The 27,952-nt window shown below is 58.7% G+C and overlaps 1 protein-coding gene across 1 annotated transcript in view; it reads left to right on the plus strand.

Annotated features, from left to right (window-relative positions):
• Positions 1 to 27,952, plus strand: part of LOC144369506 (uncharacterized) — a 377,412-nt gene that overhangs the window by 339,232 nt on the left and 10,228 nt on the right. Inside the window, exons 22-26 of the mRNA XM_078029783.1 lie at positions 18,346 to 18,519; positions 21,234 to 21,363; positions 23,276 to 23,376; positions 24,728 to 24,891; positions 25,458 to 25,563. Coding sequence (XP_077885909.1) covers positions 18,346 to 18,519; positions 21,234 to 21,363; positions 23,276 to 23,376; positions 24,728 to 24,891; positions 25,458 to 25,563 — 675 coding nt within the window. The remainder of the gene's footprint in view (positions 1 to 18,345; positions 18,520 to 21,233; positions 21,364 to 23,275; positions 23,377 to 24,727; positions 24,892 to 25,457; positions 25,564 to 27,952) is intronic.

Consider the following 27,952-nt stretch of genomic DNA (forward strand, 5'->3'; position numbering starts at 1 on the left):
AGAGCCCTAGCCCTGGCCCCCCACTCCCCGCACTGCAGCCCCACCCTGGAGGAAGGAGGGGTGACCCAGGGACCCGGGGGCCATGAGTCTGCCACCTCCCTGTCCAAGGAGGCAGCTGGAGACTGGCCCCTCTCCTCTGACCACATCTTTGCTGCTTGGGCTTCCCTCTAGGGCCCCAGCCACACAGGACAGGCAGGGTGCCCTCGTGGGATCCCTCTCCACACGAGGCATTTGAAATGACTCCCGTTTCTCTCTAAGCAAAGGCCAGAATCCCCACGTGGCCAGCAGGGCCCCATAGCATGTGCCACAGCTGCTGTCACAAGCTGCCACAGGCTGAGGGACTTGAAGTCACGGGGGCTTACTTTACAGTTCTGGAGGGCGGAAGTCCCAGGACCAAAGCGTTGGCAGGGCCAGTGCCTTCTTGAGGTCCAAAGGGGACGCGCCTCCCGCCTGATCTGCAGCCCCCAAGGACACCAGCGCGTCCTCAAGGCCAGCAGTGGCGTGCCCGCGTCTCCCAGGCTGGCTCGGCTCCCATCGAGAGACCAGGAAACAGTCTCTGTCCTCAGGTGTGGTTTCTCTCTTCCTCTGCTGTGCCAGGAGGCCATCACACACACTGTCCCCTCCACAGCTAAACCTCCCCGCCTGGGGCCAGCCATCAGCATCGATGTCCACCTGGGAGTGAGGGTCCCCCTGTGGCCATGCTGGCTTACTCCTGAGTGATGGGCACTAGGTTCTCCTAGACCATCATGGTCCAGGGCAGGGCATGGCCCACAGGCACATGGGGGACAGGGGATTTGCTCTATAGAGTCCACGAGCTGCCAGAGCTGGGGGACATCCGAAGTCCCCCAGGTGGGAGCGCCCAGAGAGAGCTCCAGGGGGTGGGGTGCTATAGCAAGGACAGAGGCAGCCTGCTCGGGGAGGCCAGCTCCAGCAGGTGGACCCAGGCTCAGGCCAACCTCCAGGGACGGATCAGCTCCCCAGGTCTCATGGGCTGAGGGCCTGAGGGTGGTGGGCTACTTCCCCCAGGGTGCCCCCCGAGGTCTGTCTGGAGGTGAGAGCAAAGGCTCATCTCTCCCACACTGCCTGGACGTTGTCACTGGGTTGGCAGATTACAGGGCATAGTGGATTCTCTGCGCCCACCAAGGTGCCCCCTCTCAGGAGGGGGCCCTGGTCCCGGAGCCTGCTGTATGCTGGACCCTCATGGGCTGTTACTTCCTATGTATAGCAAATCCCATGTTCCTGCAGGCATGAGTGTGTGTGTGTGTGTGTGTGTGTGTGTGTGTGCATGTGCGTGTGTGTGTGCACACATGTGCATGTAGCTCAGTCTGGAATCAGGACATGGGCAGGGCAGTCACAGACTAGAATGGTGACTACCTACATGTCACATGGCTCTGGCTGCGCAACACAAGGGTGACTTTCCCCACAAGATGGGGGTCTGCTGCTCCCTGAGCATGGCCCCACAGTGTCCCGGGCTCTGATCAAAGCCAGGCGTGGAGGACACAGTGGAGCTGGTGAGCTAGGTCTCTCCCTCCCTGACCCCGCAGAAGTGCGGTCTCTCCTGGTGGTCATCCTGGCCAGCTCGGCCTGTGGCCTCCATCTCTGGCTCCGGCTTGGAGGGAAGAAGGGGGCTGGATGCATGTCACTCATCATGGTGCCCATGAGTGGTGGCCTGGGCTTCAGTCTGAGCAGGAAAGATAGGCAAGGAAGAGAAGGCGTGGGGGCCTGCTGTGTGTGGACCCAGGGCCAGGCAGGGGCCACAGTTGGCCAAGTGAGTGCTGCCCTGGGGTGCCACTGGGCTGACCGACAGTAACCCCAACTCTCATTTTGCTAAGGGGTAGAGGCCAGCTGCAGAGAAGGGTCCCTTGACCCAACCAGGGTCAAACAACTTCCAGGATCGCAGGAAGGCTGGCTCCAGGGGGAGCTTCCAGGCCCGTCTGCACAGTCGTACTGCAGAGGGACGGCCAAGCCCACTACTGTCCAGCATGGTCAGAGTGGGTCCACACCTCCGCTCCCCGGTGTCCCTCTCTGCTGCTGTCTGCAGCAGCCCCTGGCCCTCGGCACTGACTGCAAACCACAGGAGGCCCACCTGAGCTCTCACCTGCAAGGGGTGCTGCATCGCACTAGTCTTCCTGGCTTGTAGGCACAGTGGACTCTGCAGCAGCCAGTAGGCCATGTCCACACAGCAAAGTCTCAGCTCTCAGCACTTGGAACACCCGATGGCATGTGGCCCTTGGGCACACAGGAGGGCAGAGCAGGCAGCCCTGGTGTCCCTGGACTGGAGTGAGCAACTGAGGCCCAGACAGGCCCCTGAGCCTGCAGTGCCGGGAGGTCTCAGCTGGCCTCCAAGCCACATGCAGAATGCAACCTTCAGGCTCCCTCCTACGGCGGGGAGGGCGAGAGGGACAGAGAATCAAGTGCCATCGGGCGCTCCTGGCCCCCCGGGTGAGCTCCGGAACACAGCACAGACAGCCATCATTACTGTGGCAGAATCCGGCCGCTGGGAGTCTGGGGCAGAGAATGGAGACAGCGCTGGACAGAGCAGACCCAGAATGGGAGTGGACACGGGCGCTCTGCTTCTGCTGGCTCAGGAGCTGCTGGGGGGCTCCGTGCAGCCCGCACCCTCCCAGAGCCGCAGGCCTCCGCGCAGGGCTGCCGGGGGAAGGACCCGGTGCTGGGAGGACAGTGTGGGCCTCAGGTCCTCCAGTGGCGTGGCCAGCTTCTCCAGCTCCCTCCTTGTGCCCTTCCAGGGCTTCCGTCAGCCTTTCTCCAAGTGACGTGCTTCTCTTAAATCTGGTCCTGTTCCTCCATGGCCCCTGGTGGCTGTGCCAAGGCCCTTGGGCATCGCTTGTCTGGGGGGTGGTTTAAAGGAGGGCCTTTCTCTGTAGTCTCTTCAAGAGCTGCGAGAACTTGGTAGAACCTACCAGAACCCACTGGAACCTGCGTCTCTCTCACCTTCCCTCCAAGTCCTCTCAGCAACCATCTGGACCTTTCTGTAGAATGTGGACACTGGGCCCCTCTGATGTGGGAGCCAAGGAAGAGCCTCCCTGGCCCTTACAGATGCGGCCCAGGCTGCTTCCTGTCCCCATGGAGGAGGTGACAGGCCTTTGGTGATGGCAGCACGTGGCCTGGGGGTTGAGGGATGTTCATCTGGTAAAAGGGACCCCACATGCAAGTTGCCCGCTCGGAAGCCAAGTGCCAGTGTCAACCCGGGCCGTGACTGGAGGAGCTGCTGGGGGGCTCCGTGCAGCCCGCACGGTGGGAGCCAGCTGCTCTCCCAGCAGCGTGGGGACCCTTCAGTGGCCCACAGGAGAAAGGTTCCTCCTGCTGCAGCTGCTACAGCGTCTTTAGGGTGGAGGGACAGGGCGACATGTCCCCAGCCCCTGCTGTCCCCTCTCCTTTGGTGGGGGTGCAGCTTTAGATGGGAGCATCCTGTGTCTCAGGGCAGGTGCGCCTCGGGGAGAGGCTGGGGGGCCTCCCTGGGGAACAACTCCACTTTCTGTGACTTTCCTGGACCTGAGAGACCATCCTGTGCCTCCCATTGACAGGGTCAGTGCCGGGGAGGGACACAGCGGAGACCACGCCTTTCCCTTCCTGAGTGGAGCCTGCTGCGGGGAGCTGGTGGCAGAGGGGACATGAGCCAGCTGGAGGCCTTTGAAACATGGGCTAGAAAGGCCCCAGCAGACAGGGCCTAGCCAGGCTGTCACCGCCTGGGCAGGTGTCCTCGGGGACAGAGACGCAGCCCTTCCTCAGAGCTCACACCACAAGGGGGCTCGACAGGGAGGGACGGGGAGAGTGTGTCTGACCTTGTCTCTCACGGTTCAGTACAGAACTAGGGATACAGGTCCCTCTGGGCTTTCTGGACAGGGCTCCAGGGCCCTGCCGTCCAATATGGTGGCCACTAGCACAAGAATTTAGATGAATGAATTAAGTCAAAATTAAACTCCTCAGCCACTCTGGTGATGCTCGGGGCTCAGTGGCCGGGTCGTCTGGCAACAGCGCTGCGTCCTAACCTTCCTCCCCACCTGCTTTACAGTCCCTGACCCCCCGCACTGCCCAGCCAGTGTTCAGAAGATTCTCTGATTTCTAAATTCAGGCCTCTGCTCACACACTGATCTGGTTCTAGTTCCGTCTCTCTTTGCACAGTTCTGTGGATTCCAGTGATGAGCCCTACACACCTTTTGCTATGTCTAGTGTTATTATAAATGGTTCATTTTAGTTCATTTCCAGTAACTGCTGTAAGTTATAGAAATGGCAGTTTTTGTATATTAGTCTTATATCTTGCAACTTTACTGAATTTACACCTTGATTTTAGCAAATTCTCTGGGTTCTGCGTATTCCATCAATCATCTGGGCAGGAGGGCAGTTTAGCAAGACATTGCCAGTCCTCGTGCCTCGGCTTTGTGGGATGCTGTTGGCAAACCTTCACCCCTCCTCCAGGCACTGAGAGAGAAGAGGACCTCCCTGCCCAGCTGGACTTGGGCTTGGCCACGGGACCTATTCTGGCTGACAGAATAGAGTGGACCTGAGGCAAGCTGAGGCCAGAAATGCACTTGTGCAGTTAGGCCTCTGTGGTCTAGGATCTCAGGAGAAGAGCTTTGAACTTGCACCTGACCCGCAGTCTCCAGCTGCATGAAGCAGAGAAGTGGAGCCATCTCCTGGTTCCTGGCTGGGTCAGCCAGACCAGTCACCCTGTGAGGTCATGAGCTCAGGGTATGTGCTAAGCTGAGAACCCAGGGGGGGTTGTTACACAGCATTTATGTGGCTGTTGCTGACTGATACAGCAAAGCTAGACTTGAGTCTTTAACCTATTATGTGTTTAAATGGGAGCGCCTGGTGGGAGGGCGCTGTGTGAATAAGGAGCTCAGGGGAAGAGGAGGAGGATTTAGCCCCAGGAGACCTAGAAGGGGCAGCAGGTGAGTTATGGGGCCCACAGGCTGTGGTGCTTTCTAGTCTTAAAGAAGAAATTACTTCCTAAAGAAAAGGCACCAACTTAGGAAAGCAGAAGATCAACCTCTGCCACAGGCCTGATCTGTGGGATGAGGCCCCAGGCTGCCACTTGGCTCTCTGCCTCCCCCTGCCCGCGCCCCCGTGAGGCGACTGGTTCCTCTCAGCAGTGTCAAGCTCCGTGCCCTGCGCTGGAGCTAAGGACTGGGGCCTTCCGGAGCTGGTGCAGGCAAGCCAGGGTGCTGCTTGGCAGCTGGCAAGGGACACGAAATGTGGGGTTGCATCCTGTCCTGTGTCCAGCCCTCAGTGCTGCCCTGGGCAAAGCCGGGGCCTGGTCTTTGGAGGCACTCAGGCCCACCCCTGCTACCCAGAGACACCGTCACTGATGTGCCCCACCTGTGCAGCCTTCTGCTTCCAGGGGCCAAGTGCACCCTCCCCTGGGCACACAGGAGAAAGAAGTCCTCTAGCAGGACACCGAGGTCCCTCTGAGTGAGGCGGCTTGTGCCCACCCACCTCTGCTTGGCTCCCTTGGTGTTTGGAACGGCCCAGCTCTGCAGTCCCGGCTGACGAGACTGTCCATCTCTGTGCCCTGAGACCTGCCCCCTATCTTTCATGGTCCACTCCCAGAGGGGACGTGGAGGGATCACCCACATGTTGATGGGGATCACAACAGCGTAACGAAGTGGAGGCTGGCGTGTGAGATGCCACCTGGAGACGTGGCTCCCGGGGAGTGGGAGAGCATATGGAACCAACCTCCAGGACAGGCCAGTGTGGTGGGTGGGCGGCCCTGGTGACCACGTGGGGCCTAAACTGAGCACTTCCACCTCAGGAAGGAAAGCGGGTGCTGTGGGACCCTCTGTTTCCAACCAGAGTTGTCCGACTCAGTGGGAGATAAATACCAGCCTTCACACTCCAAAGTACTAGTCCTGCTCATAACTTTTCAAACAAGGAATAAAGACGAGGAGACACATAAAAATGGTTCTGTCAATTTGGCCCAATTTCAAATTATCTAATTAGAGGAGAGCCAGAGCTTCCTATTTCTAGAAGCGTTTACTGAGGTTGTTTCCCAGCGAGAGGGTGAGATGAACAGAGGGAGGGCCGGTGGCACAGGGTGGGGACAGTCAGGACCAAGGGCCTGGGCAGCCATGGCCCAGCACGTGGAACCACCAAGGCTTGTGACGCCAGTCAGGGGTGATCTGTCCCTCTGCCAGTGAACAGCAGATGGTTGGCTGGGACGATAACGCCCTGCTGGTCTGTTGCACTTAGAGGGAACATTCTGGATACCCGGTATTCTGCAGCCTTCTTACTCTTCCACGACACCTGGGCCACTCCCTCTCCAACTGTGCCCTTCTTGGGACAAGGTGACACATGCAGTGAGTAGGAGAGCATTCACCATGCGCAGGTGAAGGGCCTCACCCCCGTTCCCGTTAGGACCCCCTCCAGGCGCCAACCTGCGCCCCATTCCCTCCCGCCATCTTCCAGGCTCTGATTCACCCCAGCAGTTGGGGTGTTGAGGGGCATGGGGTGACAATGTGTCGGGAAGTGACAGCATCGGTCCGAAGAAGCCCCTTGTCTCAGGAGGCTGTTGGCCATGGCCTGACCACACCGGGCGGCAGGATACTGCCACGTTCCTTCTCCAGAGTCCGTCCAGGCCCACGGGGCAGTGCAGACCCAGGTGGACAAGAGCACTCCTCAGGACCTCTTCCACGGTCCGACAGCAGCTTCCACATGGCACAACTTCAGCCGCCAAGGGGGTCTGTGCTTGTGGTCACCCTCCAGCTCAGGCAGAGCCCCAGCTGCCAGTCCAAGCCACAGTGTGTGCGGTGCCCACCTGTGTGCCCTCTTCCTGGCAGATAGTCCCTCTGGCCTTGGAAGAGGGACCTGAGGCTCCCGGTTGAGCCTGTACTGCTGTCTGGGGGCCCTGCTGGGGGGTGGGGGCACACTCAGAAGGCTGCCCACCCAGACCAGGTCACGTTCATGTGCTGGGACAGGTGCTGAGGCAGAAGCACTGGACACAATGGTTCCAAGGACAGGCTGCTCCAGCTGGGGCAGGAGACAGGTCAGCGGTTTCCAGGGTGGGTTTCGTGTGCAGGAAGCCCTGGGCGTATGGGAAGGCCTGGTCCCTAACAGAGCAGGTGTGGGGCTGTGCCGAGGGACAGCGGTGGCTCAGGTGGGCGGAGCAGAGGCTCCGAGAGCAAGGCAGGCCACAGCTGTTTCCCAGAGGTTGTGGGAGGGGACCCCTGGTGGCGGCCCCCGCCCTCACCTGCCTGTCTCATCTGTGCCTAGCAGCTCGCTGCACACCTGGGGGTGTCCTGATGTGAATGTCACCTGTCACACTCCCAGTGGGGTGGAAGGCTGGGATGTTGTTTGGTTAGATAGCTCTGGGCTGTAGGGGTGAGGTCAGAGGAGGGGGCAGGAGATAGCGGCCAGGGCTTTGGGCAGCCCCAGGTGAGCAGGGCAGGGGACATGGAGGTGGGGAAGGACCTGGGAATGTCTAAGAGGGAAGACTGGCCTCCTGGGTCCGGGAAGGAGTACTCAGGAAAGCTGAGGAATTAGAAGCCACATCTCCGGTCTGGGGCTGGCCTGAAGCAGGGAGGGAGCCCAGTTGCTGGCCGAGGCCCAGGGTGCCTCTCTGAGGGCCCTGTGGAACCACGGCTCTGGCTCCTGGGGGCCCACGGCTGCCTCTTGTTTCTGACCCTGAGGAGAGCTCCTTCCAGAGGACTGAACCCCACTTTTAGCCTCTGCAGGGATCGTACAGCCCACCCCCAAAGTCCCTTCAGTGGGAAAGACCCTGAGGCCCTCCTGGGTCTGTCCAAGTGACGTGCTTTCTGGGGCTGGAGGGACATTCTGCTCCGTGGGGCGGGTGGTGACTCGGGACTGAGCGCGCTCTGCCGGCTGCAGGAGTAGGGTCGTGTCATTTCCCTCTGGAGTCTGCGTGTCCACTGTGGGCAGGGCTTAGAGGGGCCCTGCCGCTGTGCTGGGCAGTTGTGTGGGCAGTGCCATCCTTCTCCTTCAACTGGGCTGCTCCACGGCGTTTCTGAGGATCAGTTTTGAAATGTGCAGTGATTAAGGACTGTCCTGGCCACGCGGCTCTTCTGCCAGCAAGACACAGGCTGAGAAGGGCCATCTGTGGAGGTGATTTCAGTGGGCCCCACGTTGGCCACCGCAGGGCCAGCCTGGCCTCATCCGGTCTCCAGCCCACTCCTGTGGTCAGCCGAGCCAGCCTGTCCCTGTGGTCTGAAGGCACGTCAGCAGAAGTCACCCAGGGGCACGCAGGGAGACTCCTTGTCCCCCTAATGGGGATTTTAATCCTGCAAAGCCAACAGCCCGGGGAGGGGCGGCCACGCAGAGCAGGGGCCTCGCAGCCAGGGCTGAGGCACGTTGTGCAGAGCCTGCCTCTGAGGAGAGAAAACGGGCAGGAAGAGAAGAGGACGAGGACGAGGGGGACAGCAGAGAAACAGGAAGGGGACCGGCTGAGTGGCAGGGTCTGCAAGACCAGCTGAAGAAACAGTGATGCGAAGAGCACCTTATTCCAGATGGAACATGAGACAGGTGACAAGGAGGGCACACGGGGTGGGAGTGGGGGTTCACTCTGCGTGTCCCTGGGGGTGCCGTGCATTTGGTAGCACATGGCTTTGGGTGTCTGTGAGGTCTTATTTTAGGGGATCAGCTCTTGAACTCTCTCTTGGTGGGCCTCACCCAATCAGTTGAAAGCCTGAAGAAACCTAAAGGGTGAACTTCCCCTAAATAAGAGGGGATTCTCCCATGCCTAAGAGCCTCCAGACTAGGTCATCAGATGTTTTCCTGCCTCAGACTCGAAATGAACAATAGCTCTTACAGGTTCCGAAGACGCTGGCTGAAAAACACTCACACTATCACTGTCCCTCCTGGATCAGTGATGGCCGAGTCCCTCTCCAGATCCCGGGTGTGCCTGCCTCTGTAACATGGAGCCCGAGGCTCCCGTAGCTCTTTCTGTGAGTACAGTGTATAGGGGAAAGCATTTTAACAACGCGTCTCAACTGAACGCGTGGACATCTTCCGGCCACTGTTTCCCAGATCGCGCAGCACCTCAGCTCTTCACGACCCCCGCTGCGTGGGGTGGTTCAAGTCATCAGAGATGGCCTACTCTTGCGGAGCTTCTAAGCCAGCGCTGTGCCTCTTTACGTGACGGGCCTGCGCCTCGTGGACTTTGGCGTCCGCAGGGGTCCTGGGACCAGCCCTGCAGCCCACCAAGGAATGGCTGTGCCCGCTCTGCTGTGGGCTCGGTGTCTCTGGGCCACGGCTGCTGAGGGGGGTGGGGGAGCAGGTCCACCCTCAGGCCATGGGGAAGGCAGGACAGGACGGGGAAGCTGCTCTTCTTGGGGAGGAGCCGGCCCCCCAGCACCGTTGGAGTAGGAGGGTGAAGCAGGAGAGCAGAACACGGAGCTCCGGAGGAGACAACAAGGACAAGAGCCTTTGTCCCCCCGGCAGCGCAGCGGCCAGCCTGCGGGCAGGGCCGAAACTGGTTTGGGGAGGGTTCTGTTCCTTTGCCTTCCCAGAGAGGAGCCAGCCAGTGGGTAATGGCCACAGGATACAGAGCGCATCCTCCCGTTCCACGAGGGCCTCGTAGCTGAGGCTCCCTTCAGTGTGTCTAGTCTCAGTCATCCTTCTGTCAGGAGGAGGGACAGCGCTGGTCGGCAGGCGACGGCCCTGCAGAGGAGCCGGGAGCAGGGCCTCCCGTCCCTTCCGGCCTCCTCCACAGCACACGGCCCCCAGGACCCCCCTCTCTGCACCACTCCTCAAGGGCCCAGGTGGCCTTTGGGACTGGGGGGCAGGGGACTTTCCCAGGAGCAGCTGGAGGCCTGGCATGGTGCACCTCCTGCCCAGTCCACATGTCACAGCTGCGGGACTGGCCCAGGCATTGGTGACGACCCCCACAGCAGACCCCTGGCACACGCCTGGAAGAGCCCTGCTGTCTGAGTGGTGGCAGGCTCTGGGGCCAGAGGGACAGGAGCAGCCTGGGGTTCTATCCACAGTGACCAGCCCAGGAGGCCATCTGCCTATGATGACCAGCTCTGAAGGCCAGCCTATCCACAGTGACCAGCCCTGGAGGCCAGCCCATCTGCAGTGACCATCCCAGGAAGCCAGACATGCCCAGTGACCATCCCAGGAGGCCAGTCATCCATAGTGATCACCCCAGAAGGCTGATCTGTGACTAGTCCAGTGGCCACTCCAGGAGTGGCTCTGGCAGAGGAAGGAGGGAGATGGGCCCAGGTGCAGCAGGGGGCAAAGGGTGGGGGAGGTGGACGGAAGCTGTGGGCTTAGGTGCGTGACGGGGTGGCCAACAGGTGTGCCTGGGGCAGCAGCGAGAGTCCGGGATTCCCGGGTCCCTGGTGAGGACCTTTGCCAAACTGAGGCCTGTGGGAGCCAGGCTGCTCCAGGCAGGTGGCTTCAAGAGGCCTGAGCTCTCCTGGTGGGGATGGCCTGTCCCTGTCACCCTCGAGGGGTCTGGCATGTACTGGACAACAGTGCTGCAGGAAGCCAATAGTCCTGTGCTGTGGGGGATGAAGCTCCCCGGAGCCGGGCGATGGCTAGCAAACCCGTGTGTAAAGGAGACCGCATCCACCTAGTGGGCTGGGGAGGCGTGACACCAAGCAGCCAAAATCGAGCCTGGGGCAGGCTGTGGGCAGCAGGGGCCAGCGCTGCATCCACTTCTCAGGCGGTCAGGCCTGCTCCAGCCACACAAGGATCCCAGTTAACTTGGACAAGCTCCCAAGAGCGCTAAAGGAGAGGCAGGCCTGGCTGCCCCGCCCACTGCTGCCCTGCACACAGCCAGGCCTGGGGGCTTCTGCCCGGGCACAGCGGCAGTCCTGTAGGGCCGAGGTCATTTTAGATTAGGAAATTGAGGCTCAAGGGTCCAGACTGTGCCTGAGATTCAATTCCATGGCTTCCCGCAGAAGATCCATGCCTTCAGGGAGGGGGTGCACTCAGCTGGGGACTTGTCACCGGCCTCCCTGGACTCCTGGTTTCCCTGCAGGAAGAGGGAAAGGGCTTTGAGGGGGCGGGGGAGGGCAGACGGGCTGCAGTGTGACCATCCCCAGGAATCTCTGACCACGGCATAGGTCATCCCTCCAAGGCCAAAGGCCTCTCCTCCCCAAGAGCCCCACTTCCTGCTGGCTTCATATGGAGCTCACCCCGATGTGCCTCCCAGGTCTGTCCCCCACGCAGCCTGGCAGTGAGGGGCCGTGGTCTTCTGCCTCGCTGGCACAGAGGGTCCACTGAGCTGTGGGTGAATTTTGATCTTGGACAGACGACGTCCACTTCCTAGGAGCAGAATCATCTAACGGCTCTAATCTCCGGTCTGTTGGTTTCCTTATTTAAACCAAAATGAAATGTGACCCAGAGTGAGAAACAAGACCAAATGTGCGGCCGAGAGCCGTGACGAGGCAATTACAGCCCAGCCGGCGAAGCAGGGCCCCCTCCCGGGACAGGATCAGGAGTCCCCCCAGGTGGGAAGGAGACATAAATGGCTATTGCCAAAGCGAGCCTGTGGGAAATCTCACCATAATGGCACATTTGGAGAGAACAAATCAACTCCCAGGCTGTTCCAACTGTGGCCGTCCAAAGCTGGCGGCCTGGCAGCTGCGCCCTGCCAGCTCATTATCACACGACTCTCATTTCCAGCCCTGGAGGGCTTTGTCGTCACTCTCCAGAAGCCCAGGATGACTCTCTGCCAAGCCAGAGGGTGAGGCCGGAAGTCCTTGGGGGGCATGTGCCTCTGAAAGGGAGGGTCATTGGGGTGCCCGGTGCAGAGGTTGGGACCTCTGCTGTGGTGTCCCACACGTCATTTCCAGGTGGTGGTGGGGGGCCCTGGAGGTAGAGGGTGGCATGGCGGGAGTGTGGGGTCTGAGGAAGAGCAGGGTGGAGGCAGGGAGCCTGGGCGGGGAGGAGGGGCCTCTGTTCTTCTCTAAGGGCAAGTCAACTTCAGCTCACCTTGACCCCAGGGTCTTGATCCAGTTGGTCCCCAGAGTCCTCTGACTGCTACTGTTCTCCACGTCTCTCTCCACCTGCCTCATGGGCCTCCCCATCCCTCTCTCCAATCCCAGTGTAGCCCGTCTCCCAGAGACTAGCTCAATTTCTATCTTCCAGGATACAGCAATTATGATAATGCTGAAGATGATAGTGATGGCGGTGATGATGTCAATCAAAGTGGTGGTCATGAAGATGATGGTGGTGATGATGGTGGTGGTGGTGGTGATGCTGATGATAAAGATGATGGTGGTGATGATGGTGGTGGTGGTGATGAAGATGATGGTGGTGATGGTGGTGATGATGGTGATGGTGATGATGAAGATGATGGTGGTGATAATGGTGGTGGTGGTGGTGGTGGTGATGAAGATGATGGTGGTGATGATGATGGTGGTGGTGGTGATGCTGATGATGAAGATGATAGTGGTGATGATGGTGCTGGTAATGATGATGGTGGTGGAGGTGGTGGTGATGAAGGAGGTGGTGATGGTGGTGGTGGTGATAAAGATGATGATGGTGGTGATGGTGAAGAAGATGATAATAATTACACTACTAAATCCCTGACACTTTGCTTACCAGGCGTTCTGTGTAAGACCTCACTTAATCCTCATATTATTCCTGTTTTACAGGTGAGGACACAGAGACCTGTAGAGGTGACTGCCCATATTCATCTGACTCCCTGCTCTGATGGCCTGTCACCCACGGGCACTTACTCAGGCTGACCCTGTCCACCTTCTGACACCGGGAAGCATGATGTGTATCTTTGGTGGCCAGATCTTCTTTCTGCTCATCTGGGCTGCCAGTGTCCCGCCCACTCTTGCACCCCGCCAGGCTGTGGGGGTGCCTTCCTGCATATGTGTCACAGGAACAGGGGCGATCTTGACCAGAGGGGTGGAGCAGAAGGGGGGCGTTGGGGAGCAGAAGATGGTGGCTTGTGCCTGTACAAGAGGGCAGACCGCGAGGCTGGGGCAGCGGGAAGGGCGAGTGCACACGCGGGAACCCAGGGAGGGGAGGGCTCCCTGGGTGGCACGGCGGCAGCAGTAGTGAACTTCACCAGGGGCACCTTTACCCCAGTAGGCCCGGCCCACCCTGCCAGCCTTCCTGGGGCTCCCAGACGCGGGCCTCTGGTTTGTATTTATCTTCCTGTGTCCTGGAGAGGTGACTGAGGGACGCTTTAGCCTCTCCGTCCCTGGGGACAGGAGGACTTCTGAGTCGGACAGGAGGAACCATTTATTTTGCTTTGATAAATGCCATGGGCACCTTCCCGTGCCCACGTTGACAAGCATGTGTCAAGGTAAGCATCACAACAGTGCTGGGCAGGGAGGGGGGAGGGGAGGGGCTGCCCCTGGACACTAGAAGCCTCACCGATTTCGGGAAAAACTCACTTGAAACTGTCACCACCAGAAAAGCACTCGTTTTAATTTATTCCTCACCTGAGTTCACTGGCTTGGAGAGCCCTGCTGCGTCAGACTACTCCTGGTGCCTCAGAGCAATCCTGTGAGGGACATGAGCGTCACGTCCGCCCTACAGAAGAGGACGCTGGGCCCAGAGAGCTTCAGCAGCTTCCCAGGGCCACAGAGCTGTCGGGGCGGGCTCCTCTGAAGATGTGCCCCCCACCATTCCTCTCCGAGGTGCCTGAATCCAGGCACAGGGACTCCTACCTCTAACTGGAGGGACCACACCTTAAAACACAAGGGGAGTCCTGAAGGACAAGCTACGGGGGAGGGTTGGTGCCAGCCGGCTGTCCAGGTCAGGAAAGCAGAGCCACCAGCTGGTCCCGCAGGAGCCGAAACCAGGCAGCCCTGCAGAGAGAAGCCTGGGCCTGGGGTCTCCTCCTGGGAATGGAGACAGGAAGCTCAGAGCGTGTGCTCAGGGAGGGCAGGGCAGAGACTGGCCACTCCTGACCTCCAGACACTCTTGCTGTTCCTCTGAGGCCACATGCCAGGGGCCGTCTCCTGGGTGAGGTAAGTAGGATGGGTCCCCAGAGACTCAGGGCTGGGGGCCACAGGGCCTTGGAGCTTGACATCCTTGTCTCCCCCCAACTGTGGTCAGGCACTGGCAGGCAGAACTGTGATTCTCCTGAGCCACGTTGCCCCCTCCTCTCTCCATCTCTTCTCTGCCCTCACCCTGAAGGTTCTCCCGAGGCTTCTACCTCTGCCTGCAGGGGGAGTGCTTGTTGGGGCTGGTGGCAAGGGTAAGGAGACTCTGCGCAGATGGGCAGTGGGACGGGTAGGTAGCTGTCCAGGGGGCTCCCTTAGTAGGGACCTGGGGCTGGCAGGGGATGAGAGGGTGCCTGTTGAGAGAGGTATGGGGGGACAGAATTTGGGAGAGCAGGTAAGAGAGGAGGAGCCCATGCCAGTGACTGTGGAGGAAACTGTGCCACGGGAGCCGGAGGGGAGGGGAAGGGATTGAGTGCCCTAACCGTCTCCAGAGTCCAGAGGCTTTGCTCTTAGCACGTGCTGGGGTTTGAATGTTTCTCTCTCCAAGCTCATGCAGAGCCTAATGCCCACTGAGCTGGTGTTAAGAGGTGGGTCCTGCCTTTGTGAAGGGGATTTATGCCCTCACTGAAGCGGCTCAGAGAGGCACTTGGCCCTTCTAACTCTCCATGTGAGGAACAGCGTTTGCGCCTCCTGCCACGTGAGCACGCAGCAGAGGGGCCACCGTGAAGGAGAGCAGCCCTCAGCAGACGTAGGAATCATGTCTTGATCTTGGGCTTTTAAATTCCAGAACTCTGAGAAATAACTACCTAGATTACAGGATTTTGTTAGGGCAGAAGAAACAGGGTTTGTATTAGACTGAAGGGTGTCCCCCTAGACACTGGAACCTCAGAATGCGGTTTTATTTGGAAAGAAGGTCTTTGCGGAGGCAATTACGGCAAGGCTTGAGATGACATCATGCCAGATTAAGTGGTCCTTAAATCCAATAACTAGTGTCCCCATAAAAGCTAGAGAAGAGACCACAGCGGAAGGCATGAGAGATGAAAGCAGAGGTGGAGGTGCTGTGCCTATAGCACAGGGCGCCGAGGATGGCCAGCATCCTACTTGGGGTACACTGCGTACGAGCTGTGCTTCTCTCCAGAAGGATACCCAACCCTAACTCTGTGTCTCACTTCCTGCCTGTGAGATGCAGGATCCATATCACTGAGTCATTTTGAGGGTTAAACAGATTTTTTTTAAATCTATGTACAATGCTCAGTGGGCTATCTCAGACTTAGCAAGAGTCCCCCCCCCCATTGTTCCACCTTGTGCCTCAGGAATTATTCATCCTGTTTCACTTTTGATAAATCTGGGACTCAGGCAGGGTACCTGAAAACCCCCACAAGATCCCTTGTTCTTCTCGAGTCTTCTCCTTGGAGTAGAAAACACCTCATGGGTTGGCTCTGACAGGAATCCTGTTGATAAATTTTGAATGCAAAGAAAAACCAACACATTGTCTTCAGTAAGTAGCCAGGTTGAAAGTAGAGACATGTGGAGCCAGAAAATGCTCAGGGGCCTTTATTGAAATAGATGACTGTTGGGGTTTGCATCTCACATGTATCCCAAAGTGCATGTGTAGAAGGCTTGGTCCTCAACAGAAGGTGCTGTTCACATGTTGGAAACTTGAGGAAATTAGGCCATTGGGAGAGTGCACTTGAAGGGGGTATTGTGTGTCAGTCCCTCTTCCTCTCCTGCTCTCTTTTCTTCCTGCCCGCCATGAGATGAGAAGCCTTTCCCCACCACATGCTCCCCACAATGATGTCCTGATTCTCTAGAGACCCAAGGCAATGGGGCCAAATAACCCACTGGACTAAAACTTTGGAAATCATGAGCCAAAATAAACATTTCCTCTTTGTAAGTTAATTTTCTCTGATATTTTATCCGAGTGTTGGAAGCCGACTAACAGAAAATCAGTGCCAGGAGTGGGTCTGTGGCCTGATCATGCGTTTCAGAAAGCGTTGGAAGTGGTTCTCAGGAGGAATTAGGAAATATTGGAAAGTGTCCTAGAAAAAGTCTTAGATGCTGGAAGCAGAGCTTAATGGTCATATCTGTGGGAGCTCAGAAGACCAGGATGCTGACCGAAATGTGGACAGTAAAGACTGTGCTCATGAGGTCTCCTATGGAAAGGCAGAATCTACTAAGAATTAGATTAGAGGCCATCTTCATTACCTTCTGGCAAAGAACTTGTCTACATGTCATCCAAACCCTGAGACTTTGGGTGAAGCTAAATTTAAAGGTGATGGACTAGTTTATTTGCTGGATGAAATTTCAAGGCAGCCCGGCATTCAGGCAGTGACATGGATATTGATGATATCATTTGGCCATATTTACAATGAGAATCAGGAACAAAAAGAAAAGCAGAAAGATTTGAAAAACTTTCATTTTTTCACACGTGTGCACACACACACACACACACAAAGTGTATATATAGTTGCAGATAAGGAGAATGTGGTACTAAGTATATTAGCACCATTAAAAGGAAAGTGATTAATTTACATCAGGACAATAGGAAAGAAGCTTGGAGGGTGTCTCAGGAATCAGCGAGACAAACAGCAGGCTCAAAAACTTGTTTGAACAGAGAGCTCTGGGGCACCCTGCGTGCATGGGGTTACTAGGAAGCCCTTGTGACTCTGGTGTGCTTGGCTTTGCTCAGCCACCTGGGCATTCAGTGTTTGCTGCACCTGTGATCCACAGAGACCTGGCTACTGCTCCCACTGGTGCTGGACATTCGTGTCATCTATTTGATAATTGTTTTGCATGAATGAGAAATGCAGGAGTCGTACGGTCATGGAGATTTCCACCGAGATTTCAAAGGCAATTCTGGAAAACCAGGCAGTATGTGATGGGGTTGGAGTGCCTGTGGGCAGTTCCAGGCAGGGACATGCATGCAGCCATGGGAGTGAGGCCGAAGCAGGGATCACGAGAAGTTAGAGATGCAGGAACATGTGACATCTGCCAAGGGAGACAGTGGGCACGAGCAGAGCAACCTGAGAAAGAGCCAGCAGGTTGTGGTGGGGGTCTCTAAGCCCCTTGGCGCTCACATGACACCACTGTGTGCCATGGGTGACAGATGTGGAGTGACAGGATTCAACGTTTGCCCGCTGGGTTTCAGTCCCACCCTTTCTCTCTATGGCCCATTCCTCTCTTTGGAATGGAAATGTTCACTTTGTCCCATTGGGCATGTAACTTGTTTTTTTTTTTTAATATTTATTGAGGCTTGTAGCTCAGAGTTTTCCTTGAGTCTCAGAAGAGAAATTGAGTTTGAACTTTAGAGAATGCTGGAACAGTTAATAACGTGGCAACTCTTGGAGGTGGACGGAATGCCTTTTGCATTTTGAAATAGACATGAGTCTTTGGGGGACCAGGGCTGGGAAGTTATGGGTTGGATTTTAAATGTCACCCAAAGGCTCATGAATTAGACTTGGCCTCCAGCCAATGATGTTCTTGGGACATGCTGGTAATTTCAGGAGGGGAACTTAGTGGCAGAAGTCGTCACTGGAGGTGTGCCCTTGAAGGGACCCTGGATCCTTCTTTTCATTCTCTTTGCTTCCTGGTCACCACGAGGTGACTTTGCTCTACCACTTGCTCCCTGCCATGCTGTTCTGGTTCACCCGAGGCCCAGGGTGACAGACAAGCCACTGGGGTGTGAACCTCAGGGACCAGGGGCCAGAATGACTCTTTCTTCCTTTAAGTGGATTATCTCAGACATCCTGTGATAGAAAGATGACTGACAGGGACCCTCAAGTCAAAGGTGGGCCCTTATATGCCCACCTCCTGCCCCTCCAGGCCTGGGGTAAACTGAGGGGGTAGATCCAGGAAACCCACCCCAGAGGAGACTCCAGCGAATGAGGATGAAATTCTGGCCTCAGTCCTGAACTCACTGGTGGTGAGTGTGGGTCTGCTCGTGTGGTCAGCTGGCCCATTGTTTCTCTCCCCCAAGCTTGGGACTTGTGTGACCACGTGCAGGAGTTTGGGGAAGCTGAAAAGACCCAAGAAGATGGAGGCTGAGTAGCGGAGGCTCCCAGGGGCAGCCATGGAGCATGTGGAGACGAGGGTCTTGTCTGGGGCGGGGGAGGGGTTAAGGGAGCCAGGAAACTGCTCTCTCCTGGGGCAAAGGGTGAGCCATGCAGCTGAGCACAGGAGCTGGGGTTTCTCTTCCTCTAGAAGCACCTCTGTGAGCAAGGAAGGGTGTGATGGGGGAGAGGCGTGTCTTTCTCTCCCTGACCCCCCCCTCCCCGCCCCATGGACCCAGTCTTGCAAATTTTGCCTTCCCACTTGCTGTCAGCCCTGAGCTGCTGCTGAGAGACCTGGCATATGCAGAACTGGGTTCTGGGACCAAAATTTGTGGTGCCAGTGTCATCGTACCAAGCTGAGAGGGAGCTGTGGCTTGATCTATTTCTTTCTGGCTTCTTGTTAGGGCCAATGTGTCCACCAGAGTTCACATGCTGAGTCTTAACCCTGGAGCTCAGACTGGACTGCAGAAGGACCCAACCTCGGAAGGTGCAATTTACACGTTAAACTCCGTCATGCTGCAGAGTTGGAATCATTCGGTAGAAGCTGCACTTGGAACGTTGAATCTGATCCTTCCTGGGTTGGTGGCATGGGTGAGGTCCTGTTTTGCACAGCTGGGCAGTTTTCTCAGCCCTGCCACCACCAGGGGAGCAAGTGACCCTCTCCAGCGTGCCGTGCTGCTGAGCGGGCTCTTGGGTGGATCCGGGGCATTTGATGCATTTCAACTCAGTGTATTTTCAACTTACAATGGACTTATTGGGGGTGACCCCTTCATACGTCAAAGGGCTTCTGTATTTGGTGTCTTTCCAGAAATGATTAAGCGGTCACCAGGTGGCCTCACCCTACAAGACTGGTGTCCTAAGAGGGACAGCCATGTGAGGGCTCAGGAGGGGATGTCCATGGAGGGGCCTCAGAGGAAACCAGCCAAACCTTGATCTCAGACTCCCAGCCTCCAGGACTGGGTTGGTGAAGTCACCCAGACGAGGGCACTTGGTCATGTGGCCCAAGCAGATGGGCTTTCCACCCACCCCACCCCCACAGGTTGAGGCCATTAGCTCTCAATCTCTGGTCGACACCATAATCACCTGGAGGCTTACTTAAAGGGCAGACGCAGGGGCCCGGGGCATGGCCGAAACCTGCATGCTCACTGGTGCATGCTACTGATGCTGACACTGGACCTCGGGTGGGATACCCTGCCATGGGACGACAGGGACTTGCCAGGCCACCCTCATGTCCCTGGTCCCCACAGTCCTGCTGGCTCCTGCCATCTCAACTTCAAAACGGTGAGGCTGAGTGTCTTTAGACTCTGTTGGTTTTGCCTGCAGGGCCCCGGGCAGGGTCAGGGGATGCTGTGGCCAGCAAGCCACGGGCTGAGGATGCGGTGGAGGGAGCAGCTTTCTCTCTCCCTCAGGACACTTTGTAAAGTCAGAAAGCAGGAAGGGGGTGAGAGAGCCACGCTAGGCGCAATCCGACACGGAGACCCTTGTTTGTTGACAGAGGGGTCAGACAGGGGACAGGGGGCTGTTATCTCTGGAGATCTTTGACAAAGCACACGTTTTCCTTTGAGGAAGCGCTCGGGGGCCGGGCCTGGGTTTAATAATGGAGCCTTCACACAGGAGAGGTGAGGTCTGGATGGCTCTGTCTGCTGAGAGCTGTCTAATCCTGATAAACGGAGCCCCATCCTTCCCAGTGTGAACAGTCCTGGCGTTAGATTAAACATATCAATCCTGTTTGTTACCTTCTCTGATCAGCCAGCTGGCACCTGGCCGGGCCTTGGGGATCTGTCTTCGATGGCCCTACACAGGAAGTGACAGGGTTCAGCAGCAGAGACCGGGATAATTGCTTGTGGTGCGGCCCCGGGGGGAGGTGGCCACAGAGGGTGGATGCTGTCACAGAGACGAGGTCAGGGAGCTGCAGCTCACTGGGGATCCTGTGATGCTTTGGCAGAAAAATGTTTCTGAAATAGATGCTGCTCCTGCCCCTTCAGGCTGGCAGCTGTCTCCAGGCTGAGCTGTGCGGGCCTGGAGCACTGCTCCTGGGGTGGGAGCTGCCTGGCTGCAGCCCCCCTGCAGGGTACATCCCCGTTGACCGGTGGCTGACTCTGTGGCCTGTGTCAAAGGGCCAGCACTGCACCTCGGGGTGTGGCCAGTGTGGGCAGCTCCCACTCCAGCCTCCAGTCACGGCCTCTTCCTGCTCAGGCCCCTTGCAGCGCCCCTTCCCCTGAGAGAGGGACTTGGTCACAGGCACCCAGATTTCTCTCCTCCCCATGGCAACGGCCCCTTTCTCTTGCATGGCCCTTCCCATGGCAACGGCCCCTCCCACTGCAAAGTTGCCCCTTTCTCTCTTACAATCGTCCTCTGAAGCGAATTGCTCCTTCCAGGCAAAGATGGTTTCCCTGGGCAGGTGTGTCACGGCAGGTGTGTCCTAGGCTGCTGGCCCCGCCTGGTCGCTGTTTATGCTGTACCTCCAGGTGTGCCCTCCCTCAGCCAGGCCCGGCCCCCTGGGAGGTCCACACTGGGACAGCAGCTGGCCGGATGGAGGGGTTGGGCCAGGGGCTCTCCCCATCCAACTGGAACCTGTCAAACCGGGAACGGCACCTGCTGTCCGAGTCTTGATCTCAAATGTGAACACAGAAGCTTGTCCCCAGGGCCTGGCCCCTGGAGGGACCTGGTCATCACAGGAACTTTTAGGTCCTGATCAAAGACACTGAGGGCAGCATGTCCTTGAATTAGCCACCCAATATGTGCACGGTCCTGGGCGCTTCGTCCTGCAGGCCTTGGCCTGGCTTCCTCAGCTGCCCTGTCCCCAGCCCCCTGTTTCCTCCTGACCCACTGACTCCAGCCCAAATCCAGTCTGTGTGGATTCCATCAGGGTCTCTGCTGTGACGGGGACTGGCCTGGGACAGGGGATGGCCTCCGCTGTGACGGGGGCTGGCCTGGGACAGGGGATGGCCTCCGCTGTGACGGGGGCTGGCCTGGGACAGGGGATGGCCTCTGCTGTGATGGGGGCTGGCCTGGGACAGGGGCTGGCCTCTGAAGCCTCAGGGGCTGGCAGGAGGTGCTTCTGAGATGAGGGACAGCTGAGGAACACTGCCCTGACCCCAACAGTGGAGCGCTGCAGAGGCCACCTGCTGCTTCCCAGAAGGGCAGTCTGTGCAGGTCTCCTCTGAAACCCATATGGAGACTTGCACATCCTGTGAGGGGTCCCCAGGGGGGTGGGGGGACAGGGCTTCTGTCACCCAACAGCAGTGGGTGAGGCTCCCTGTTGACACTGGTCATTTTGACTCTCTCATAGCATGGAGGCAGTGAAGATGGCGGTGGACTGGTCATCCAGGAGTGACGTGCACTTGTGGTTTCCCTGTGCCTGCCTTGGGGGATGCGGTCACCCTACCCCTTCCCTGGCTCCAGGACCCCACGTAGAAGTCGTGAGTATCTGGCCCCGAGCCCTGGTCTTACTTGAGGCAGACACAGGTTTGAGTTCAACTCCTTCCTCCTTCTGGGTCTGCCTGACCCATCTGGGCTTGTCACGGGCACTGACCGATGGCCAATGGATGGCCACCTTCTCCTGCCTCCCTGGAATGGCTAGAGGTCAGCATCAGCCAACAACTTCCAGGGGCTCTTAGGGCTGAGAAGAGGAGCCTGGGGTCTTTAGTGACCTGCTGGTCCTGTCCCGGCACTACCCGGGCATTGGGGCCCTTCTTCCTTCCCGGACGCTTGGTTCCCTGCGGGTCGTGGCCATCAGAGGGGAGCAATTCCTATTTTTTATTATTATCATTTGCTGCAGACGGACCAGTCACTTCATAAACGTTAACAATGACAGATCACCAGTGCCAGCAACACCACAGTCACATGATGACGGTCATTACCCAAGGGCGGCTCCATGGGCCAAGCAGCAGGAGCCGCCACCTAGCCAAGGCAGGATGGGTGCCTGAGCAAGAGCCCGGGGACGAGGGGGCTTGGCCATGCCAGGAAGGGTCCCTGTCCTCCACCCTCGGGGACAGACGGGGAGTAGGCAGGGGAACGGCCACCAAGGTCCCTATGCAGGTTTCCTGAGCTGCCATGTCAAGTCCCCGTGCACTGGGCAGCTCACACCAGCAGAACCCATTCTCAGGACCTGAAGCCCCGGTGTGGGCTGGGGTGGTGCTGCCGAGGCTGGGAGGGAGGATCGAGCCCTTTCCCAGCCTCTCTCCGGGTTTCAGGTGGCTGCTGACATCTTGGAGACCTGGGCTTAAAGAGTGTCACTCCTCCTCTGCTTCTGTCCTCTTGTGGCCTGCTTTCCTGGGTCTCTGTGTCCTTTCTTCTTCTGAGGATGCCAGTCATTGGGCCAAGGGCCACGAAATCCTTTATGGTCTCAGCTTGATGACATCCACAAAGACCCTGTTTTCAAATAAAGCCACATCCTGGGATCTGGGTGGACATGATTTTGTGGGACACTGCGCTGCCCACTACCATCACTGAGTTAAAAGACGTTCACCTGTCCACGTGGGCACCATTGCCGGCCACATGAGCTGGTGGTTTGCTCTGTTTGTCATACGGGGTGGACATAGTGGAGGGAGGCCCTCCCAGTGTCCGTCCCTCTTGCCTGAGTCCAGGTCCTCTGGATTTTGAGGAGGCTGGGAACCTCCTCCCTTGAGGATTTCTGGGAAGCCCAGACACACAGGCTGGGGAGGGGAGAGGCTGGCCAGCCACCCCTGGGACCACAGGGTCTGCCCCGTGGGGGGACACACAGGCTGGTGGGGGGGAGGCTGGCCAGCCACCCCTGGGACCACAGGGTCTGCCCCGTGGGGGGACACGCAGGCTGGTGGGGGGGAGGCTGGCCAGCCACCGCTGGGACCACAGGGTCGCTGAGCAAGGATCCAAGTCAGAAGCCTGTTTAGTGGGTGGGGGACCCTCCAGAGACCCCAATGACTACAGCAGCAGGGTCTATGGGAGGGAGGGGCCTCAGAGTTCTCCTGCTCTAATGCGTAAACGGTCACTCCATGACCACTTTGAACACAGGTCACAGAAGGACCAGTTGCCCCAGCCTGACCAGTAGGAGTGACAGCACATTCTTCACCAATCAAAGCTCCACCCTCACCCACTGTCCCAACCTTCTACATTCAAACAATGAAGACAGCAGACACCGAATTACCCCCACTCTCCGGCAGCACCCAATCCAGAGCAAAGCCCTGCGTCCCCCAAACCCTCAGATCTCCTAATGTGACCTTAAATCTAGAAGGCGCTCTCCTGACTCTCAGGGACATGCCCCAGGGCTCCCCACGGTGTGTGATCCTTCTGTTGCCAGGAGCCATAAGCCCACGCTGACCATGGTGAGTTCCTGCTGGTCTGTGCTGGCAGGACCTAGACCTGGGGAGACGGCCATGTGGGCCCTGCGCTGCCTCGACGCTGACCCGTGCCCTGCATCACCATCTTGCGGGATCCTCCTCCTCGGGCTTCTGGTGGGTGCTGTAGGTGGGAACCCGAGGCACAGGGGCCACTCACACAGGGCCTGTGTGTGCTCAAGGCCACCTGGGCCACGCGTGCCCACATCTACATGGCTGTCTGTATCTGTGCTGGGTCACCTGTGTCTGCACCTGTGTTCGCACCTTCCTTGGGTTGTGTGTCTGTTCCAGTGTCTACGTCTGTGTTCGTACCTGTGCAGGTGTACGCACACCTGTGCAGGTATCTCTACTTACATGTGTGTTTTAGAATTTATCAAATACCTTAGATGGGGACACTGAGGCACAGAGCTGTGCCTGGCTCTCCCCAGGGCAAACCGGTCAGCTGTGGGCCTGTGGTCCAGGAGGACAGCCCGGTGTCCACTCTGCCTGTCCTGTGTTGGGCTGCTCAGCACCTGCGGGTCATCTCCTGCTGGTAGGAGTTAAGTAAGCACTTGCTGGAGGAGCAGAGGCAGGAAGGCGGGCGGACTCTCCACTGTGGGGCGTGGAGTTGATGCAGCCCCCAGGAGAGTAACTGGATTATGGGCAGTAAAACTGAAACCGCTCACTTACTGCCACCCTTGGCCTCTCTCCTGGGACGGTGACCAGAGGCACATCCACACGCCTGCTTAGAGACCCGCAAAGAGCAGCCTGGCAGCCCCGTCTAGGGAGAGCCGGGGTGCCAGGCCGGGCTGCACCTCTGCAGGCGGGGAGTGGAGACGGTGGGGGCTGGGGGCTGGGCGAGGAGAGGGAGGGGCACGAGAGACAGGAGAGACAGCGCCAGCCCGGGAAAACACAGGGACCCAAGGACGTTTATCAACGTGGATGGGCCACAGTCAGACCTTGACAACAAAGCAGCTTGCTGAGTAGTCGCAGGATAGGGTGCTGTTTGTGAAACTTGCTGAGTACTCCTGACACCCCACGGGGCAGAGGGAAGAGGCAGGCGGAGAGTGAGAGGTGGAAACAGGGGCAGGAAGGAGGCAGAGGGGGCAGAGGCTGGCCGTAGGGCCTCGGGGCTCCCTGTGCTGCACTGGGGTCCCGGGCGGGGTCTGAGGCAGGGGGTTCTCTTACATGTGTTTAAGTCTTTCCAAGCTGAAACCCTGTTAGAGAGAAAGGGACAGAGTTGAAGGGGAGTTTGTGGGCAGCGGGGAGGGGAGAGCCATCCAGCAGAGGGGCCGAGTCAGCACTGCCTCCATGGCTAGGGCCAGCGGGAGGGGGACCAGGCTGTGGACGGCGGCCACGCAGGGCCCTGGAGACTCAGCGCCTTGAGGATTTGATCTTTATTTTGTGTGTGATGAAAACGGGAGGAGCCTGAGCACAAGGGCCAGGGGGAGATTGGCATTTTAGGGTTTATTCTGCTCGTGTCCTGCAGCTGCTGGAACCAACGTCCACACCAGGGGACTCTGAACCACAGAAGGCTCTTCTTTCAGAGGCCCAGAAGTCCGGAGTCCAGGTGTGCAGGGCCAGCTCCCGCTGCAGGCACTGGAGGGTCCTCCTGCCCTGCCCAGCTTCAGTGGCCAGTCCCTGCTGCTCTTGGTGAGGAGCTGCGCCGCTCTGCTCTCTGCCTCCTCTGTCCTGTGCAGGGCCTCTTCCCTGGGCCTCTTCCCTGTGGGTCTGAGTCTTGTGGATCCTTCATCTGCCCAGAAACGACCCAAGTGTGCATAGCAGGGAGGGGCTCACGGAACCCGGAGGTGACTTAGCTGTCCTTCGGGTCCTCTTGGCCAGCTCTTGAGAAGGACAAGGGGTGTGGAGAGCAGAGAGCAGCTAGAGAGCAAGAAGATGAGGAGGGAGGGAGGGAGGGAGGGAGGGAGGGAGGGAGGGAGGGAAGGAGAGGGAGGGAGGGAGGGAGGGAGGGAAGGGGAGGGAGGGAGGGAGGGAGAGAATGGGAGGGAGAGAATGGGAGGGAAGGGGAGGGACGGCTCAGCGCTGGCCGAGGGGCCAGGTTGGGAGCTCCACACAGGAGCCCCCTGCAGCGGGTTGGGTCAGGCTCGGGAGGAGCCGACAGGCCAGCCCCTGGCCTCTCCCACAGGAGGCTCCTCTAAGTCTGTCGCACCCTCCCTCTCCGTGTCCATGACATTTTTGGGTCCTGTTCCTTTCTCCAGGGCCCCCTGAGCTGGGGTACAGTCTGGGCCAGCCACCAAGTGCTCCCTTGGACACGTTGATCAACTTCCTCCAGTCTCAGGAGAGTTTAAGCACCTGGGGTCAGAGGTGAGCAGGACCAAGGCCCTGGCTGGAACTGGGGTCCAGGTGTGTGTGGGCGCTGGACAGATTAGAGGAGGTGGGCCTCAGCAGGGCAGCCAGTGTGGGCCAGGGCCTTGGGGCCGATGCTGAGAGCGGTGGGTCTGGAGGGGTGGGTGGTTCCCAAGAACTCCACAAGGACAGGGAGGCAGGGATGGTTTACTGGCTACTCTGTGTCTAGCACCTAGAACAGCACCTGGGACACGCATGGTGAATCATCCTAAATGTCAGCTGACCAAGCCAACAAATGGGTGGAGAAGGGGAGTGTCAAGCCGCCCCCACAGGCCAAGCTGGGCTGCTACAGGTGTGCTTGGACCTGGTGGGAGTGGACGGTGTCCAGAGAAGCAGGGAGAGCTAATGCTAGTGGCTGGTACAGGCAGTAGGGAGCTGTGGGAAGTGATGGAGCAGGGGAAGAGCAGAGCTATGCTTTTAGGTGACAAAGGAGTCAGAAACCTGGCCATGAGCTGTTGAGATGGCCCGGATAGAGGCTCTCAAACCTGCGCCCAGGTGACACCGGGAGGCTGGCAAGTAACAGAAAGCCCCATTCCACGCACCATGGCAGCCACCACCTCTGCCTGCCCAGCATCGCTGCCGGGACCTGGAGGAGGACTCTGGAGGCATTTCTTGGACACCTGAGTTTGCTGGCTACTCTGTATCTTTGCAAACGTCCTTAGGAAGGGGGGTCACACTGGATGAGAGGGGCCCTAATCCAGCAACTGGTGCCCCTTTAAGAGAGAGGAAGGGGCGCAGAGGGAGAAGGCGGTATAGAGACGAGGGCAGGGGCTGCAGTGAGGCCCATGGACAGGGCGGGAAGGGTCCTGCCCAGAGCTGTCAGGGGAGCCGGCCCTGCTGGCCCTGGACGTCAGAGGCCCCCCAGGATGCAGGGCGGAGCTTCGCTGTTTTCAGACCCCCCACCCGCCCAGTGCAGGCACTGACAGGGCCACCTGGCTGGTCACAGCCACCGGAGGACCCTGCCCTGTGCTTTGGGTACTGCTGTCGGGCTCTTCGTCTCCTTGGACCTCGCTGGGTCCTGCGCGCAGTCTGCAGGCTGTTTTCTCATCTGCTTCGAGGCTGAGGAGACACAGGGAGGTGCAGGCGGGCCCCGGCCATCCACCCTGGCCACCAGCTTGGCTTGGCACACAGGCTGCGGGGAGCTGTTGGATCGTCGGCTGCGAGTCCCCCACTGTCACGGGTCACAGGCAGGGCTGTGAGTCGACTGTCCGTGAGGATCGGGTGGGCCTACAGAGTCACAGTCTGTTTTGCAGGGATGCCCTGTGAGGTGCCCCAAGGTGGGGGGCCGCATCCTCCCCTGCCAGGTGGCCCAGGCACCCGCTGATAGTGGAGCTTGCGCAGGCTCGGGAGCCTGTGATTATCATTGAAATAGCACTGTGTACTTGGTGGTTGGACATGGCCCCACTGTAAAGAAAACACATGGGGCCGTCAGTCAGCATGCGGGGCGGGAGGTGCCTGCCCAGGACAACCGCGGGGCTTGGAGGAGGTTCCTGCACCCCTGCTCCAGTCTGAGGGTCTTCCTGGCAACCTGGAGGGACGACTCCATATGGGTTGGAGGACCGACAGGGCAAGGTCCACCCAGGAGACTCAGGCCCGGGGCCTCTGGTGGGCGCTGGACAAGGGTGGGCGGTGGAGGGCCCTGGAACCCGGCTGCCCTCCGAACCTGTGGCCCAGGGCCGGGGCCAGAGGGCGAGCCCAGCACCTTCCCAGCAGGCTCCGCATGCTCACTGCCCTCTGCAGTCCTCTCCTGGTGGCGTTCTGGGGCCCAGCGGCTTGGTTCTCTCAGGGACGGGGGGGGGGGGGAGCAATGCAGGCTCTCAGGCCTGCCCTGTCCAAGCCCTGGGTCGGAGCGCTCCTGCAGGGATCGAGTGGTGGGACTCTCCTCACCTGTTCTAGACACACCTGGACCAGGTGTGCGGGCTCTTCCTGCCAACGCCACAAGGTCATAGGGACACATCAGAGTCAGGGCCCTGGACATGACCTGGGCTGGTAGCCACGGCTGAGAAGGGCTCTGGGCAGTGCCTGGATGGGCTGTGGCTCCTCCCGGGGCCCCTCAGAGACAAGCTGACCCCTCCTGCTTAATCCCAGTTTGGGCTCATCTAGAACTTTCTCGTAACTGTGTTCGTCAGGGCCTTAGCCGGCCCCCGGCTGGCCTCGTCAGAGCTGTGTCCCAGCTCCTGTGAGCTCTCCATTGCTCTCGGCTCAGACCACCATGTGCCCTGCTGTGGGGGGTCCCTCCGGCTCCCCCGAGTCTCCACCCCTGCTTCCCCTGCAGAACCGAGTCTGGGTGGAAGTGAGCAGAGGGCACAGTGGATGGCGGGTGTCCTTAAAGAGACAGAAGGGACAC

This window comes from Ictidomys tridecemlineatus, chromosome 12 (assembly GCF_052094955.1).
Source record: "Ictidomys tridecemlineatus isolate mIctTri1 chromosome 12, mIctTri1.hap1, whole genome shotgun sequence".
NCBI classification, from domain to species: Eukaryota; Metazoa; Chordata; class Mammalia; order Rodentia; family Sciuridae; genus Ictidomys; species Ictidomys tridecemlineatus.